Genomic DNA, 13,868 nt, shown 5'->3' on the forward strand with positions numbered 1-13,868 from the left:
ATTTTATTTCTGATTTCTTTCCTAGTCATCTCCAATGTGAAATTTTATCTTTTTCAGTGCAGCCACTTAAGTTCTCATATTATTAATCCATCACAAATATAAGACCTATTTCTGGTTTCAGTCACTGCTAGCCGAGATTTTTTTAAGTGGTTGTGTGAAGCCAGGATTTTCCCTTCTATGCATCTCATTTTGATGAATAGATATGAGAACTGCCATGCAAAGACTGTTAATGTGGAGTGCCTTCTGCCAGTATATATTCAGGAGCGAATGAGAAATGAGTAGAGAGAGAGAGACATATAAAAGGTTATGGGTGGAAGAATGGGTCTGAGGGAAGCTCTGAGTCTTAGCTCTAGAGTGATTTCAGTTTGTCACAATGACAAATTTATAAATATACATTTAGTCCTGGGAGAACAAGAATTGACAGCCAATAGATAAGTAGTAAAAAACTCTTGTTTAAATGTTTTTAAAATGGGTATGCTGTTTTACAGCTTCACCATATTCCATGAAATCCCATTATCTCAGAGGCGAGATGTCATGCCCCTGTTAGAATCTCAGAGAGAGAGAGAGAGAGAGAGAGAGAGAGAGGAGGAACAGCCAACAGGGAGTGGGAGTGTGGTTCCGGAGGTTTTGGAGGAAACTGGGGGTTGCTGGGCATTCAGAGGAAGACCTAGGCCCATCTCCTCTTCATCCTAGGGCACGCAGGGAGGAGTGGATAAGGGAGAAATGTGAATGGCGTGGTCTACGGGGGAGGAAAGGGCTGCAGCTGTGAGGACTATTTAAAAGGGCAAACTGTGCATGGGCCAGTGCTGGAAGCAAAGCGTGAAAATATTTCTAGTTTGTCAGTTCTTATCTGAGTTCTGGTGTCCTTCCCAGTGTGTGTATTTCAATATCTGTGGATGTCTTCAAGCCCTTATCCTGCTTTGTCTCATTAATTGCTTCAGTGTGGTTTGTGTTGTTTTTTTTCTATTTATAATTTATATGTATTTTGAGTTTGAACGGTTCTTCCTTTTCACAACTGTTTGTGGGGGAATTTTTTCTCCAGTCAATGATAATTGGACCTTTGAAGCCAAGTTGAAGGAATTAAAGGGACTTCACCTGTTTTTGTGTTTTTGTTGCTTTTGTATCCCACCCTGGGTCATCACACGAGAGGTGGGTGAGTGTTCAAATCATAAAAAGGTTTGATTCAGGGAATAAAACAATATTTTTAATCCCAGAGTTAATAGGATTACATTTTGGTTTTGAAGCCTCAGTGACAGAAAGACTACATGACACACTTTTATTTCGAGCAACGTTTACCATTTTAAACTTCATTCTGCAAGTTTATAGACTCCTTTAGGACATCTTTCAAATTTTACTTTAATTATGTAAAATCATCTGATGTTGTTACAAAAATTGATAGCTCATTGGTCACCCCTGCCTCTTTTTCTCAATTTTTATTGAACATTATAAAATGTACTAGTTTCAGTACAGAACTCTGGGTCCTCACCATTTAGATCCATTCATTGCAAGAACTGTCCATTTTTATTTTTTGCTTTCTTTTTTTTAACCAGTTACTGCTTTGTAAGAAGATAGTGCTTCATGAATATTATGTTTATTTTGAAAAGGTATTTTGTCAGAAATCTTTTGAAAATCCATGTGTTGACCAATCCCCATGCAAAGGCCTATTGATTTTAAAAGGATAATGAAGTAGGATTTACCTTTATAGACCCTCTGATATTCTTTAGAACATGTAGCTTCTTATATTCTTCATAATGTAGTTGTCAATAATGCTTCCACCAATGTTTTTGTTGGAATTGAGGTGGGATGCATGGATTTGATCCTCTGAATATTTTATTCCAGTGATTAGTTATCCCTTGAGGAAATCTGGAGATGACTAACAGATGCTTTGTTACTGGCTGGGCTCCCAGGTGACAGCTCTGCTAGATAATCTTGATGGGGAAATGGGTTTGGTAGCCCTGGGATCACGGTGGAAGGAACCACACACAGTTGATGTAATTTCACCCCACTTAGTATACCTGAACAAAAACAGATACTAATACCACTCTCAAATTAAGTCTATTTAAATGCTTGATTCCTTTTGTTTTCAATCCCTCTTTTGTTCCCTCCTTCCCCACAATTTCATAAGTGACTATTTATGGTGGGAAGGTCACATCGCTCTGTTTCTTTGGTATACCCTCAAGTTTAAAAGATGTTACTGCTTTAAAAGATTTCACTAATGACTCATGGGAGGGAATGCGTTTTTTCACTTTGGATCATTTCCAGAACCAAAACCATGGACAAACTAGAAGAGAATCACTCTAAATTTTTTAGATGCAACCAGTAGGAGTCAATATTTCACTAAGTTTGGGAATAATACCGGTAAATATCCACTGCCCTCCAACTCTCCTGTTTTTATCTGTGGAAACATCTTAGTATCTGCTATGCCTCTCCTTCTTTATTTTTAGCTAAATATTTCTTTTTGTTGTGTGAGCATGGGAGGGGGGAGGGCAGGGGATTCTGCCATAGGGTTTTTCTATATGGTGTTAAATAATATGCCCTGTCTCCCACACAGGTAAGCCTATCACCTCAACATAAATGAGACCTATCATAACCTTGCTATTTGTATTGTTTTCCTCCATATTAATTTCCTCAGTTTTTCAATGTGTTAAATCTATTTTTCTGAAATATTGTATGTCTATGCCAATTGGAGAGAAAACCTATTGTCAAGAATACATTAAAAAAACCCTGTAATGCTCTGGGTGATTAGTGAGCCCCGTTTGGTGGCAACTCAATGCCAAAGGGAGAAATGTGTAAGGCTAGGCTGAAATTGCCATATTTAAAGATTAAATGTTTAAAGGTTTCATTGGGGGAGGTAGTTAAGAAGGAACAAGTCCTTGAGAAAACAAAGGAAAAGACAAAAAAAAACCTGGGCTTGAGCACATGGAAATCCCCCCTCCTCTTCCTCCATCCTCCTCTATCCTTGTCCTCCATCATCATCCTTATAATTCAGGGATGTCAAACTTGTGTCATCACAGTGTCGTCATGTGACATATCACAACTCTCCCCCCCTTCACTAAACCGGGCATGGGTGTGGCCATGACACATCCAACCCGCGGACCATGAGTTTGACTGCCCTGTTATAACTGAACAAGGACAGAGTAGCTGTGAGTCTTGTGAATCAATAAAGCAAGGACTTTGAGGGACTAAAGGCATTCTAAAGTCTGCCCTAAAATCTTTGAATTGCTTTGGATCCAGACGTGGTGGCTTCCATCCCAGTATCTAGTGCCTGGTAGTCTAGTTGTGAAGAACCTGAAGGGGGTATGTATGTGCATGTGAAAAAGAGAAAATGTACATTGTAACCAGTAAATTTTGCTGTTATTTTAAATTCACTGGATCACTTGTGAATTCTGCCTCAGTGTTTGGTTGAAAGTGATCTGAAGTAATTGTTTAATTGTTTCCTGGTTATTGACCAGGGCTGTCATTGTGTGAGTGAGTGACCATAAATCGGATCTGGGAGTGTATGTAACATCCACACTTTCTCACACTGATGATGTTACCTAATTGGTTAATGAAACAGCTGCAAACACACAACTAAACTCACAGAGCATCAAGGATTCCACAATAAAACAGATTTCCTAGTTCAGTCTGTGTTAACAGTATTATTTCATTTGTTATTTTTTATCCTTTTAAAAGCCTTGAGCACTAAAAAGACCTTGCTTTTTGTTTTTCAGATTGTTTCACGAAAAAATCCAGAAGATGTTCAAGAGGTAATGAAGGCTCTTTTGTTCCCATTTTTTTTTAAGTTTGTCCTTTTAAAAGTAACATTGACCTCTTATCAGGAGATATATGTCTCAGCGTCTGCATGATAATGTCATCATCCACCCACTCCATAAGAAAGTCTCAGTAGCTGCCTGCAAGTAATAACAATGCACTGTCAAGTTGAGATATGTACTGGTATTTTAAAATAAACACAGAAATATGATTTGAGAGACTGCAGAATGTTAGGAATTTTAAGGTGTTACAAGATGAGAGGAAAGGAATACAAAACAGTTTTGATAAAGAATGAAGGAAAATTTTAAAAGTTCCTTATTCTAGACCAGACCAGATCATACAGCCCAGTATTTATCTTCTCTGGTTTCAGACTCCCAGGTAGAGGTCATTCTTATCCCGTTTTCTGACCTTTTTAACTGACCGGAAGGCATTGATTTTGGCCCCTTTACAAATATGCATTCAGTGACTAATGCAGTGTGCTTATTTCTGAACCAGTATGTGTTCCTAAGGAGAAAGTAAAATGGGGTTGATAGCAAACAAAGCAGAGTGATGAAGGCAATTATGATAACTCTGAAAACATTCATAAAAAGAACAGAATAAGACAGCCCACAGCAGCCTCTTTGGTTCCACAGCTAAAGGTTGGTGAAATTGGTGATATGTATTCCTGAGGAGAACTGGTAGCGGAAATTTTGAGGAGCTCAGAGAACTGGTAGCGGAAATTTTGAGTAGTTCGGAATACTATCTCTGACTGGCCCGCCCCCATCTATTCTCTGCCTCCTGAGTCCCAGCTGATCAGCGGGGTATTTTTTTGTTGCCCTGTGCAGGAGAACCGAGCTGGAAAGCAGATTAGTGGGGTGGGGAGAGAATGGAGATTTTACAGTATCCTTCCCCTGGAGTGGGTGGGAATGGGTATTTTGCAGTATCTTTTCCCTGCCACGCCCACCAAGCCACACCATGCCCACCAAGCCACGCCCACAGAACCAGTAGTAAAAAAAAATTGAATGCCACCACTGTCCATTGTGGTTGGGATGGGAGGAGGGAATGGAGAGCTAGAAAGTTAATCATAGCTCAGATTCTCCCTGAAAGCCCAACATTTAATCAGTATACAGTTTGTCATCCCTGATTATCATTCTGATATATGTTCAAATTAAATCTTTTTATGATCAAAGACCAGCACACTATAGTGAATGTATTTTGACAAAGATTTATTTGTAAAACACTGAGGAAGTTTAGAAAATTCTTCTAAGCGTTGGCTCAAATGAACAAATGAAACAAATGGACAAAATGAAAAATATTCCTTCTGCAGTTCCATATCGAAGGGGGAGAGACTTTTATCCTGTTATGTGAATAATGTGCCCAGCAGGTTTCCTGAATTGTCTGGACACATTTTGTGTGTATAGTTTCAGCAGATGTCACAAAAAGAGGGGCTCAACCTATTCTCCAAAGCATTTGAGGGCAAGACAAAAAGTCTTAGAGACTTACCAAGGAGAGAACCAACCTAGACCTAAGGAGTAATTTCTTGACAGTGAGAACAATTAATCAGTGGAATGGTTTGCCTCCAGAAATTGTGGTAGCTTCATCACTGGAGCTTTTTAAGAAGAAATTGGGTAGCCATTTGCACGGAATGTTGTATCAGGGGGTTGGACTAAAGACTTCCAAAGTCCCTACCAACTCTGTTCTTCTGTATTCTACAGGTGAAACTCGAAAAATTAGAATATCGTGCAAACGTTCATTTATTTCAGTAATGCAACTTAAAAGATGAAACTAATATATGAGATAGACTCATTAAATGCAAAGCAAGATAGTTCAAGCCACGATTTGTCATAATTGAGATGATTATGGCGTACAGCTCATGAAAACCCCAAATCCACAGTCTCAGAAAATTAGAATATTACATGCAATCAATAAAACAAGGATTGTACATAGAACAATATCAGACCTCTGAAAAGTATAAGCATGCATATGTACTCAGTACTTGGTTTGGCCCCCTTTTGCAGCAATTAGTGCCTCAATGTGGCGTGGCATGGAAGCTATCAGCCTGTGGCACTGCTGAGGTGTTATGGAAGACCTTCAGCTCTTCTGCATTGTTCAGTCTCATGTCTCTCATCTTTCTCTTGGCAATGCCCCATAGATTCTCTATGGGATTCAGGTCAGGCGAGTTTGCTGGCAGTAATCCCACGGTTATTGAACCAGGTTTTGGTACTTTTGGCAGTGTGGGCAGGTGCCAAGTCCTGCTGGAAAATGAAGTCAGCATTCCCATAAAGCTCGTCTGTGGAAGGAAGCATGAAGTGCTCCAAAATCTGCTGGTAGATGGCTGCGTTGACCTTGAACTTAATGAAGCACGGTGGACCAACACCAGCAGATGACATGGCTCCCCAAATTAACACAGACTGTGGAAACTGCACACTGGACTTCAAGCATCTTGCAGCGTGTGCCTCTCCATTCTTCCTCCAGACTCTGGCTCCTTGGTTTCCAAATGAGATGCAAAAGTTGCTCTCATCAGAAAAGAGGACTTGGGACCACTGAGCAACAGACCAGGTCTGTTTTTCTTTAGCCCAGGTAAGATGCTTCTGACGTTTGTTGTTTAGGAACGGCTTGACAAGAGGAATACGACATTTGAAGCCCATGTCCAGGATCTGTCTGTGTGTGGTGGCTCTTGATGCACTGACTCCAGCCTCAGTCCACTCCTTGTGAAAGTCCCCAACACTTTTGAATGGCCTTTTCCTGACAATCCTCTCCAGGCTGCAGTCATCCCTGCTGCTTGTGCACCTTTTTCTTCTACACTTTTCCCTTCCGCATAACTTTCTATTAATGTGCTTTGATACAGCACTTTGGGAACATCCAACTTCTTTTGCAATTACCTTTTGAGGCTTTCCCTCCTTATGGAGGGTGTCAATGATGGTTTTCTGCACAACTGTCAGGTCAGCAGTCTTTCCCATGATTGTGCTTCCTACTGAATCAGACTGAAAGACCATTTAAGGGCTCAGGAACCCTTTGCAGGTGTTATGGCTTAATTAGCTGATTAGAGTGGGACACTTTGAGCCTAGAATATTGAACCTTTTCACAATATTCTAATTTTCTGAGATTGTGGATTTGGGGTTTTCATGAGCTGTAAGCCATAATCTTCTCAATTATGACAAATCATGGCTTGAACTATCTTGCTTTGCATGTAATGAGTCTATCTCATATATTAAATTCACCTTTTAAGTTGCATTATGGAAATAAATGAACTTTTGCAGATATTCTAATTTTTTGAGTTTCACCTGTAGTCTATATTCCTGTACAGTTGGCTTTGTCAGGCACAAAGAATCGCAACTATATAGTAAGTTCCAGTTAAGAAGAAAATGAGTTGACTAGGAGACAAGGAATTAGAAATCAAGCAAAGGAAGAATTTGGAGTCCTCATAAAAAAAGACAAATAAACTTGGAAGCAATATGATGATAGAATTGATTGTAGCAAGTTCAATTGAAGATGTTCTATTTGACTGAGATAAGCTGAAGGCAAAGATGAGGGCTCTTGCTCATTGTGCTAAGTGCATAGCATGAAGTGCCAGTTTGTTTTTTGTTTTAAAAAGAATCCATTTATATTTAATTATCACTCCAATATGTAAGTTGGGAAAGTTTAATCATTTTCCTCACAGTTGCAATTCCAACAAAAGCTGAGATTTATCCCTTGTCGTGTTAATTGTAAATCAGGTAATCTTATTTTATTTTTAAATAATATTAAGGGAGAGTGTTTAATGTGTATGTAGTGTGGAGACTGAAAAAATAAAGTCTCTTTTATGCACATATACTGTATATGTAATTTATTTGGCAGTAGTATGGACATAGCATGTATTGCTTCTTTTAGGATGATTCTTCAACCTGTCATTTTAGGGTACAGTCTGGTATTCCTTGTCCAACCGAGCTTAGCTTCGATCTCAGAGAAGGCTAGTCTGTTAAGACAGGATGCAGTAGAGGACACATTTTTCCTCCATTGCAGTCTCAGTGAATTTCATCAGCAACCTCCCAACATTCAAAGAGTTGAAAGAACATCTTCTTGCAGGCAGGGTGTTTACCAATCCCAGTGATAAATTCAGCCCTGATGATCAGAATCTTCCTCAGAATCAGAACTTAGAAGGGAAGAATTAAAACTCCATATACTGTGAAACAGAAAGAGAAGGAACTAGAAGAAAATTCGACTAGGACTGTGCTACAGATTAGAGTTGGAGGAATCTTTGGAGAAAATTAGATTAAAGACTGTTGGAGACAAGAGTGGGGAAGATGAAGATGGAAAGAATGCTACAGACTGGAGTTGCGGTGGAAAAAAAGGAGCAGGAAAGATTGCTTGGAGTATATGGAAAAATTGTGGGGTCTGTGATTGGATAGGAAATGGAAGAGGATATGAGCAGAGGATGGTTAGGTGGAAGAAGGGAGGAATATGGAAGAGGCTTATAGCCCACCTCCTGAGTGAGAGAATGGGATGGGGTATAAGGAAAGTCTTATACTCATCCCACCCTGAAGAGGGCTGGAGAGGAGAAATTGACCATTTGACCATTACAAGGAGTACAAGGCCCTTACAACATATTCCCCCAACTATCTTCATGCTTGCTTGCTTATTTACTTATTTGTTTATTTAACGTGCTTTTATGGATTCAGTCCTTCCAACTCTAAAAATATAGTATGTGCAATAATATCAAAAATATATCAATGCCACAAACTCTAGCCTTTCAAATTCATGTAACTTAATGTAAGATAATTAATACATTATTTATCTGTATTATATGATGCTACTTCATCTAGATTTTTAGAATGATTTGCCTTGTTAGATCTAGTTGGCCTATATATTCATGTTGAATTTAGTGTTTTAGTGTAGTGTTTTAAAAAAATATATATTCAAAAGCACTTCCTGGCTTGTTATTCAGTGGAGATATTTCATTTGCTTTGGCAAATATGATAATTGGTTAATATCATTTGATACTGGCAAACAGATAACTTATAGACTCTGCATAAGGCCGAAACTGGAAACGTATGTCTTCTGGCTACTTATTTATTTTAACTTTTTTAAAAACAAGTTTAATGTTTACAATTATAAACAGCACTTTGGTGTTATTATAAAAAAAAATCTAGCCTAGCCCAAAAGCTTTAAATAATTTTTTTACCTTTTTTTTCCTTCTTTTGAGCAAATAGCATAGATGTTTCTGTTGAGCTTGGCAGGTCTTTTTCCTAGCTGCACACTGTATAACTATGTATAAAAAGTTCTAAGGCTAGGAAAATATTTTATACAGTAGTAAAATACATGATATACAATCATGTTCTTTTAGCGTTTTAACATTTCATGGAGTTGGAAACAGCATCAGAGAAACAGAAGAAAGACAGAATTGCCAAGAGTGTTTCTTATTCTTTCTGATTGGAATTTTTATCTGGAAGATGCAAATTAGGACTGTCACTTCTAAATCTGTACTGAATAAAATCTTTGAGCACCAATATCTGGAATAATGTTTAATTCTTACATATGCTATAGATATATTAAAAAATAGTTCAGTACTGAGTGGTGGACAACAGGGGCACTAGGTTAAAATAGAAAAACATTAAAATATGCAAAATGTTTGTAGAAAGATAATAAGCAGTTGTGGTCTGCTGTTAGGGATAAATGTTTGTCAAAAGAAATGAAAAGGGTTGAGGAGTGTACTTCTGTCCACTCTACTATAGGGCAGAGAGATTTAAGTACATCATGGCAAAAAGTAGTTTGAAGGCAGTGGGAATTGAGGACTTAACAGAACGTGTAAATAATAACATGGGTGCTGAATGAATGTGGATTGAATGCAAAAGTGATTGACCAGAATGAAAGAAATATACAAAGTTGCTTTGATCATATACAGGTAGTCCTCATTTAATGACCACAATTGGAACTTTGTTATTAAGCTAGGCATCTTTCAGTGAAACTGTGACTATGCTTGTGATCTTATTTCAGCTTTGCTTTGCTTTACAGACCTGCAAAAGTTGTAAATGGGAGGATAGGTTGTAATATTGCATTTATCACCACAGCTGACAACGGTTGTTAAACAGGACTATCTGTATGGGGGGGAGAATCGGAACGGGTTGAAATATAGAGAAGTGTAAAAGAAGAGTGACTTGGATAGGAGGAAGGGAAAGATTGAGAAAGGAAGGGTTGAATGGAATTGATGAGATGTCCAAGAACAGAGGGATAAGAAATTTAAAATGTAGTATGTAAAGTGGTGGAGGAAACAAGGATGATGTGCAAGACTAGAAAGGTATGCAGAAATATAATAAGAGAATGGTGTTACTGTGTACTAATTTTAACTACGATACCTTTCTTTTTTTTATTTCATAACTCTAATTTCTGTGGTTTCCTATTTCCTACTTCTTTTCTGCATTCTGTGTTACTTATTCCAAAAGGGAATGGTGGAATGGCTATATATGCCTTTGAATTTATACATTCTGAATAATGTTATCTTTTTAATAATTTGTGTTTGTGCAAATGTAGGTGTACAATATGGGGTACATGGGATCTTGGTGCCCCTAACAAGAAAAAGTAATTCTTAAGAAACAGTTAAGAATTCCAGGCTGGCACTGGATTTTTACTACAAATAAATCCATTGGAAAACATAACGATAGGTTGCAGAAAAGAGATAGGGTTATGTGAGTAGCTTTGCAAAAGAGAGTAAGAGAGAGAGAGAGAAAGCGAAGGAGAGGGAGAGAGAGTGGGGATATGAATATGAATTCAGGCTTATTGCATGATGGGCAAACTCCCATTTTTGCCCCAGCTCCTCTCAACCTTGAAGTTCAAAAGCATGCAAATACAAGGAGATAAATAGGTACCACTTCGGTGGGACTGTAACAGCATTCTGTGTGCCTCGACATATAGCCACATCATCATAGAACTGTTTTCAGACAATGCTGGCTCCCTTGGCTAGGAAAACAGCGCTGAGCATTGCTCCCCTTAAGTCAGACACAACTGGACAAAGGAAACTTTAACCTTTTTTTTTAACCTTACTATTTTTGTGCAGTTATTTACAGATTTAAAATGGGCTGAAACTGTACATTAAAATATATATTTTACATGACTAAACTGTATTTAAATACATTATTAGGTAAGAATTCAATTAGAATTCTCTCCATTAGTTTATGAACAAAACTAAGTATTAAGTGATTTCCTGGATTAAAATTCTTACTTGGTACGTCTTAGTAGATCTGTTCTTCAAGTAGAAAAAGGGAGGGAAGGAAAAAGGATATCACAGCAAAATCTAGGTTTATATTGCTGGCTAATATTTTTGGTGGCTGTAATGGTTTCTGCTATTTTGTAATTTTTATAAATGCTTTATTAGAAGGACTAATTGCCTCATGGGTGTTTTTGTTTTCTGTTTTTTTTTATTTTGCTTCAGATAGTCGTTTGGAAGAGATACAGTGACTTTAAGAAATTGCACAAAGAACTCTGGCAGATTCATAAGCACTTATTCAGGCATACAGAATTGTTTCCTCCTTTTGCTAAAGCAATAGTATTTGGTAAGCATCTTTTTCAAATCATTAAATAATTTGGGAATATATTTTTGTTCATCATGAAATAAAATAATTGGATTGTCAAGCAATGGCAAACCACTTCTGAAAAATGTTCCCAAGAAAACTGCAGGGACTTGTCCACAAGGATCAAGAGCCAGACTTGGGCACAAAGTAATAATATGTCCTATATGTATTAGATATCCATTGTATATCTCATTATAGATTCTTTTTTTTTTAAATAAAAAGTTTTATTTCAGTTTTCCACATTTTAAAAACATCTTTTTTTAGTGAACAGCATGATTCCAGGTTTTCACATTTCCATACAAACATGAATTTGATTACATATTCATCTTTCACATTTAATTTCATATCTTACCATTACTTTATATATTTTCTATTATTTTTTCCAAATACTTTCCTCAAGTTTATTTTATAATTTTTCAATTCATTTCTTAACCCATTTCTTTTAATTTTAAATAATTCTCCTATCTTCATATCCATTGTACTTTATACTTTTATCTGTCAGGTTTGCAATTTCATTGCATATTCTTATTTCATCATTTCAAAAATTCCATCTCAATTCAAACATTTCAAAAAAGTTCCCCCCACAATTACCAATTAGAGTGTGCCACCCCTATACCTTATATATCATTTAATTAGTTCCCCTTTAAATCCCAGTAATCATTTAACTTTTTAATTATCACCTTAAAATTAACAATAATCTCCTAGCAACTACATAACATATATACCTTTTAAGTCAGATTCTGCATGGTACTTTCCCCTTCAGTTACATTGGAAACATTTATAATTTCAAAAAGAAAAATTAATCTATTCAATTCATCATAAAAACTGATATTAATCCCATTATAACAATCCTCATAATTCATTTCAACTATATTCTATACATTAACTAAACATAGTTAATAAACTTATCATAATTTCTCTTTTTTCACATTTATTCCATTTATCTCTGTGTAAAAAAAAGTTCTGCCACTTTTAAACACTTCTGTCCAGTACTTTGATTCAACCAATGTCTATAGAATTTATTTCCAACAATCACATTTTATTAATTCCTCTTTAGGTTTGCCCAGATTCATTAAATAGTCCACTATCCATAAATTTAAGTTTATGCCAAGATCACCAACAATCCCAAGATAGTTTCTTCCTGCTTCTTTCTTTATTTTAATATTCAATATTCCACTTTCACTTTCCAGGGTCTCTATTTTATTGTAACAAAATTTCACTTGCTTTGTATCAGATCCAACTTTTAAGAGAGCCAGGTTATAGAATCACAAATAATTTATTTTACCATAGATGGCACTCTCTGTTATGTCCAAATTCTACTCTCCCCCTGCATTTTCTCTCTATTTAAGGCTTTTAAAATTCAAAATTCCAATAAGTCCAAATATCAATTACTGTTTTTTTCTTTTTTCTTTGACATGTTCAAATTCAGCTTTAGTTATGCCTATTTAGTGTCAAGATCATATATTTATCCAATTTAAACAGGTATCTTCTTCTGGCTTCTTCCTTTCAAAGTTCAACGCCACTTTCAGCTGTCAAAATTTTTTTCTTCACTTTCTCTGGCCGCTGCTTTGATTATTTCTCTTAAAAATTCCTTAAAATTTTGTGTTTAAATGTTGCACTTGATTAGCCCGATTTTCATGCTGTCCTCTTCTTCACTGCTCCTGCACAATCTTGTCCCGGTTAGCTCTTCTGTTCAGGGTGGCCATATTTGACCACCGTTAGAGCCGTCTTCAGAGGGGAATATGCCTAGCCAAGGAGGGGAGATGCAGCTCCCCTTGATCCAGCTGGCGCTCTCCCCTTTCTTCATCATCCCTACAGGGTGGTTCTGGCCCCAAATGCAGGTGATCGGGGCCCTCCTATGGGAGAGCACACATCAAAGCCACGCAAGATTGCGGTCTCTGGTCTGTCAGCGAGGAAGACATCACCGGAAGTCTAGATTCTAATTACAATTAGAATGTCAAGATAACTTGTTACTGTATAAATCTCATTTGTACAGATTTCAATTCCTGATTCTGAATCTAATTGTGGGCCAGTGTTAATTTATATATAAACCATTTTCTTAGTCTTGATCAGTTCCAAATCATAATTTGTCTTATATTCCTGACATAAATATAAGGAACTGTTGAAAACAAACAGTTGGGTCAGAGTGTGATGTCTGCAGTTATCTCTGCTGAAAAACCTGATATTCACATAAGCCTGAATATCATTATCTGAGGACTGCTTGGCTAGTTAAATTGCCTTGTTAAACTGTAATGCCTAAGCAGAGGTTGTATTCTTTTGTTTTGTTCTCCCTCTAGCTAATTTTTGTTTGCATAGCTCCTCCATCAAATTTCCTCTTTGTCTTCATTCTGTTTCTGCTGTAGCCACCTGTTCTTCTTGCTATATCTTCATTCTGTTTTTCTTTATTTTTTGCTGTTTCCATTGGAAAGAGGAAGAAGTACATTTGTGTGCCTGTAAAATGTGTTTGGTTGTGAGGGTGGTTCTGTGTGTGAAAGAGTCTTTACTTGTTTGACATTAATCACTCCAGGAAAATGCAGAATATTTTATTTACTTGCTAATACTTAAGTATAGTGTTCTTTTCAAATATTTTCTTAT

The 13,868-nt window shown here is 37.0% G+C and overlaps 1 protein-coding gene across 12 annotated transcripts in view; it reads left to right on the forward strand.

Moving 5' to 3' along the window:
- RPS6KC1 (ribosomal protein S6 kinase C1) overlaps positions 1-13,868 on the forward strand; it is a 93,056-nt gene that overhangs the window by 2,556 nt on the left and 76,632 nt on the right. For 7 of the 12 annotated variants that reach the window (XM_026695765.2, XM_087933293.1, XM_087933296.1 and 4 more), the window contains exons 2-3: positions 3,711-3,746; positions 11,135-11,255. In XM_026695765.2, the coding sequence (XP_026551550.2) occupies positions 3,711-3,746; positions 11,135-11,255 (157 nt within the window). The remainder of the gene's footprint in view (positions 1-3,710; positions 3,747-11,134; positions 11,256-13,868) is intronic. The other 5 variants (XM_026695766.2, XM_087933308.1, XM_087933321.1 and 2 more) reach the window with 1 other exon arrangement.

Source organism: Pseudonaja textilis, chromosome 1 (assembly GCF_049901715.1).
Source record: "Pseudonaja textilis isolate UNSWEBS1 chromosome 1, rPseTex1.2, whole genome shotgun sequence".
NCBI classification, from domain to species: domain Eukaryota; kingdom Metazoa; phylum Chordata; class Lepidosauria; order Squamata; family Elapidae; genus Pseudonaja; species Pseudonaja textilis.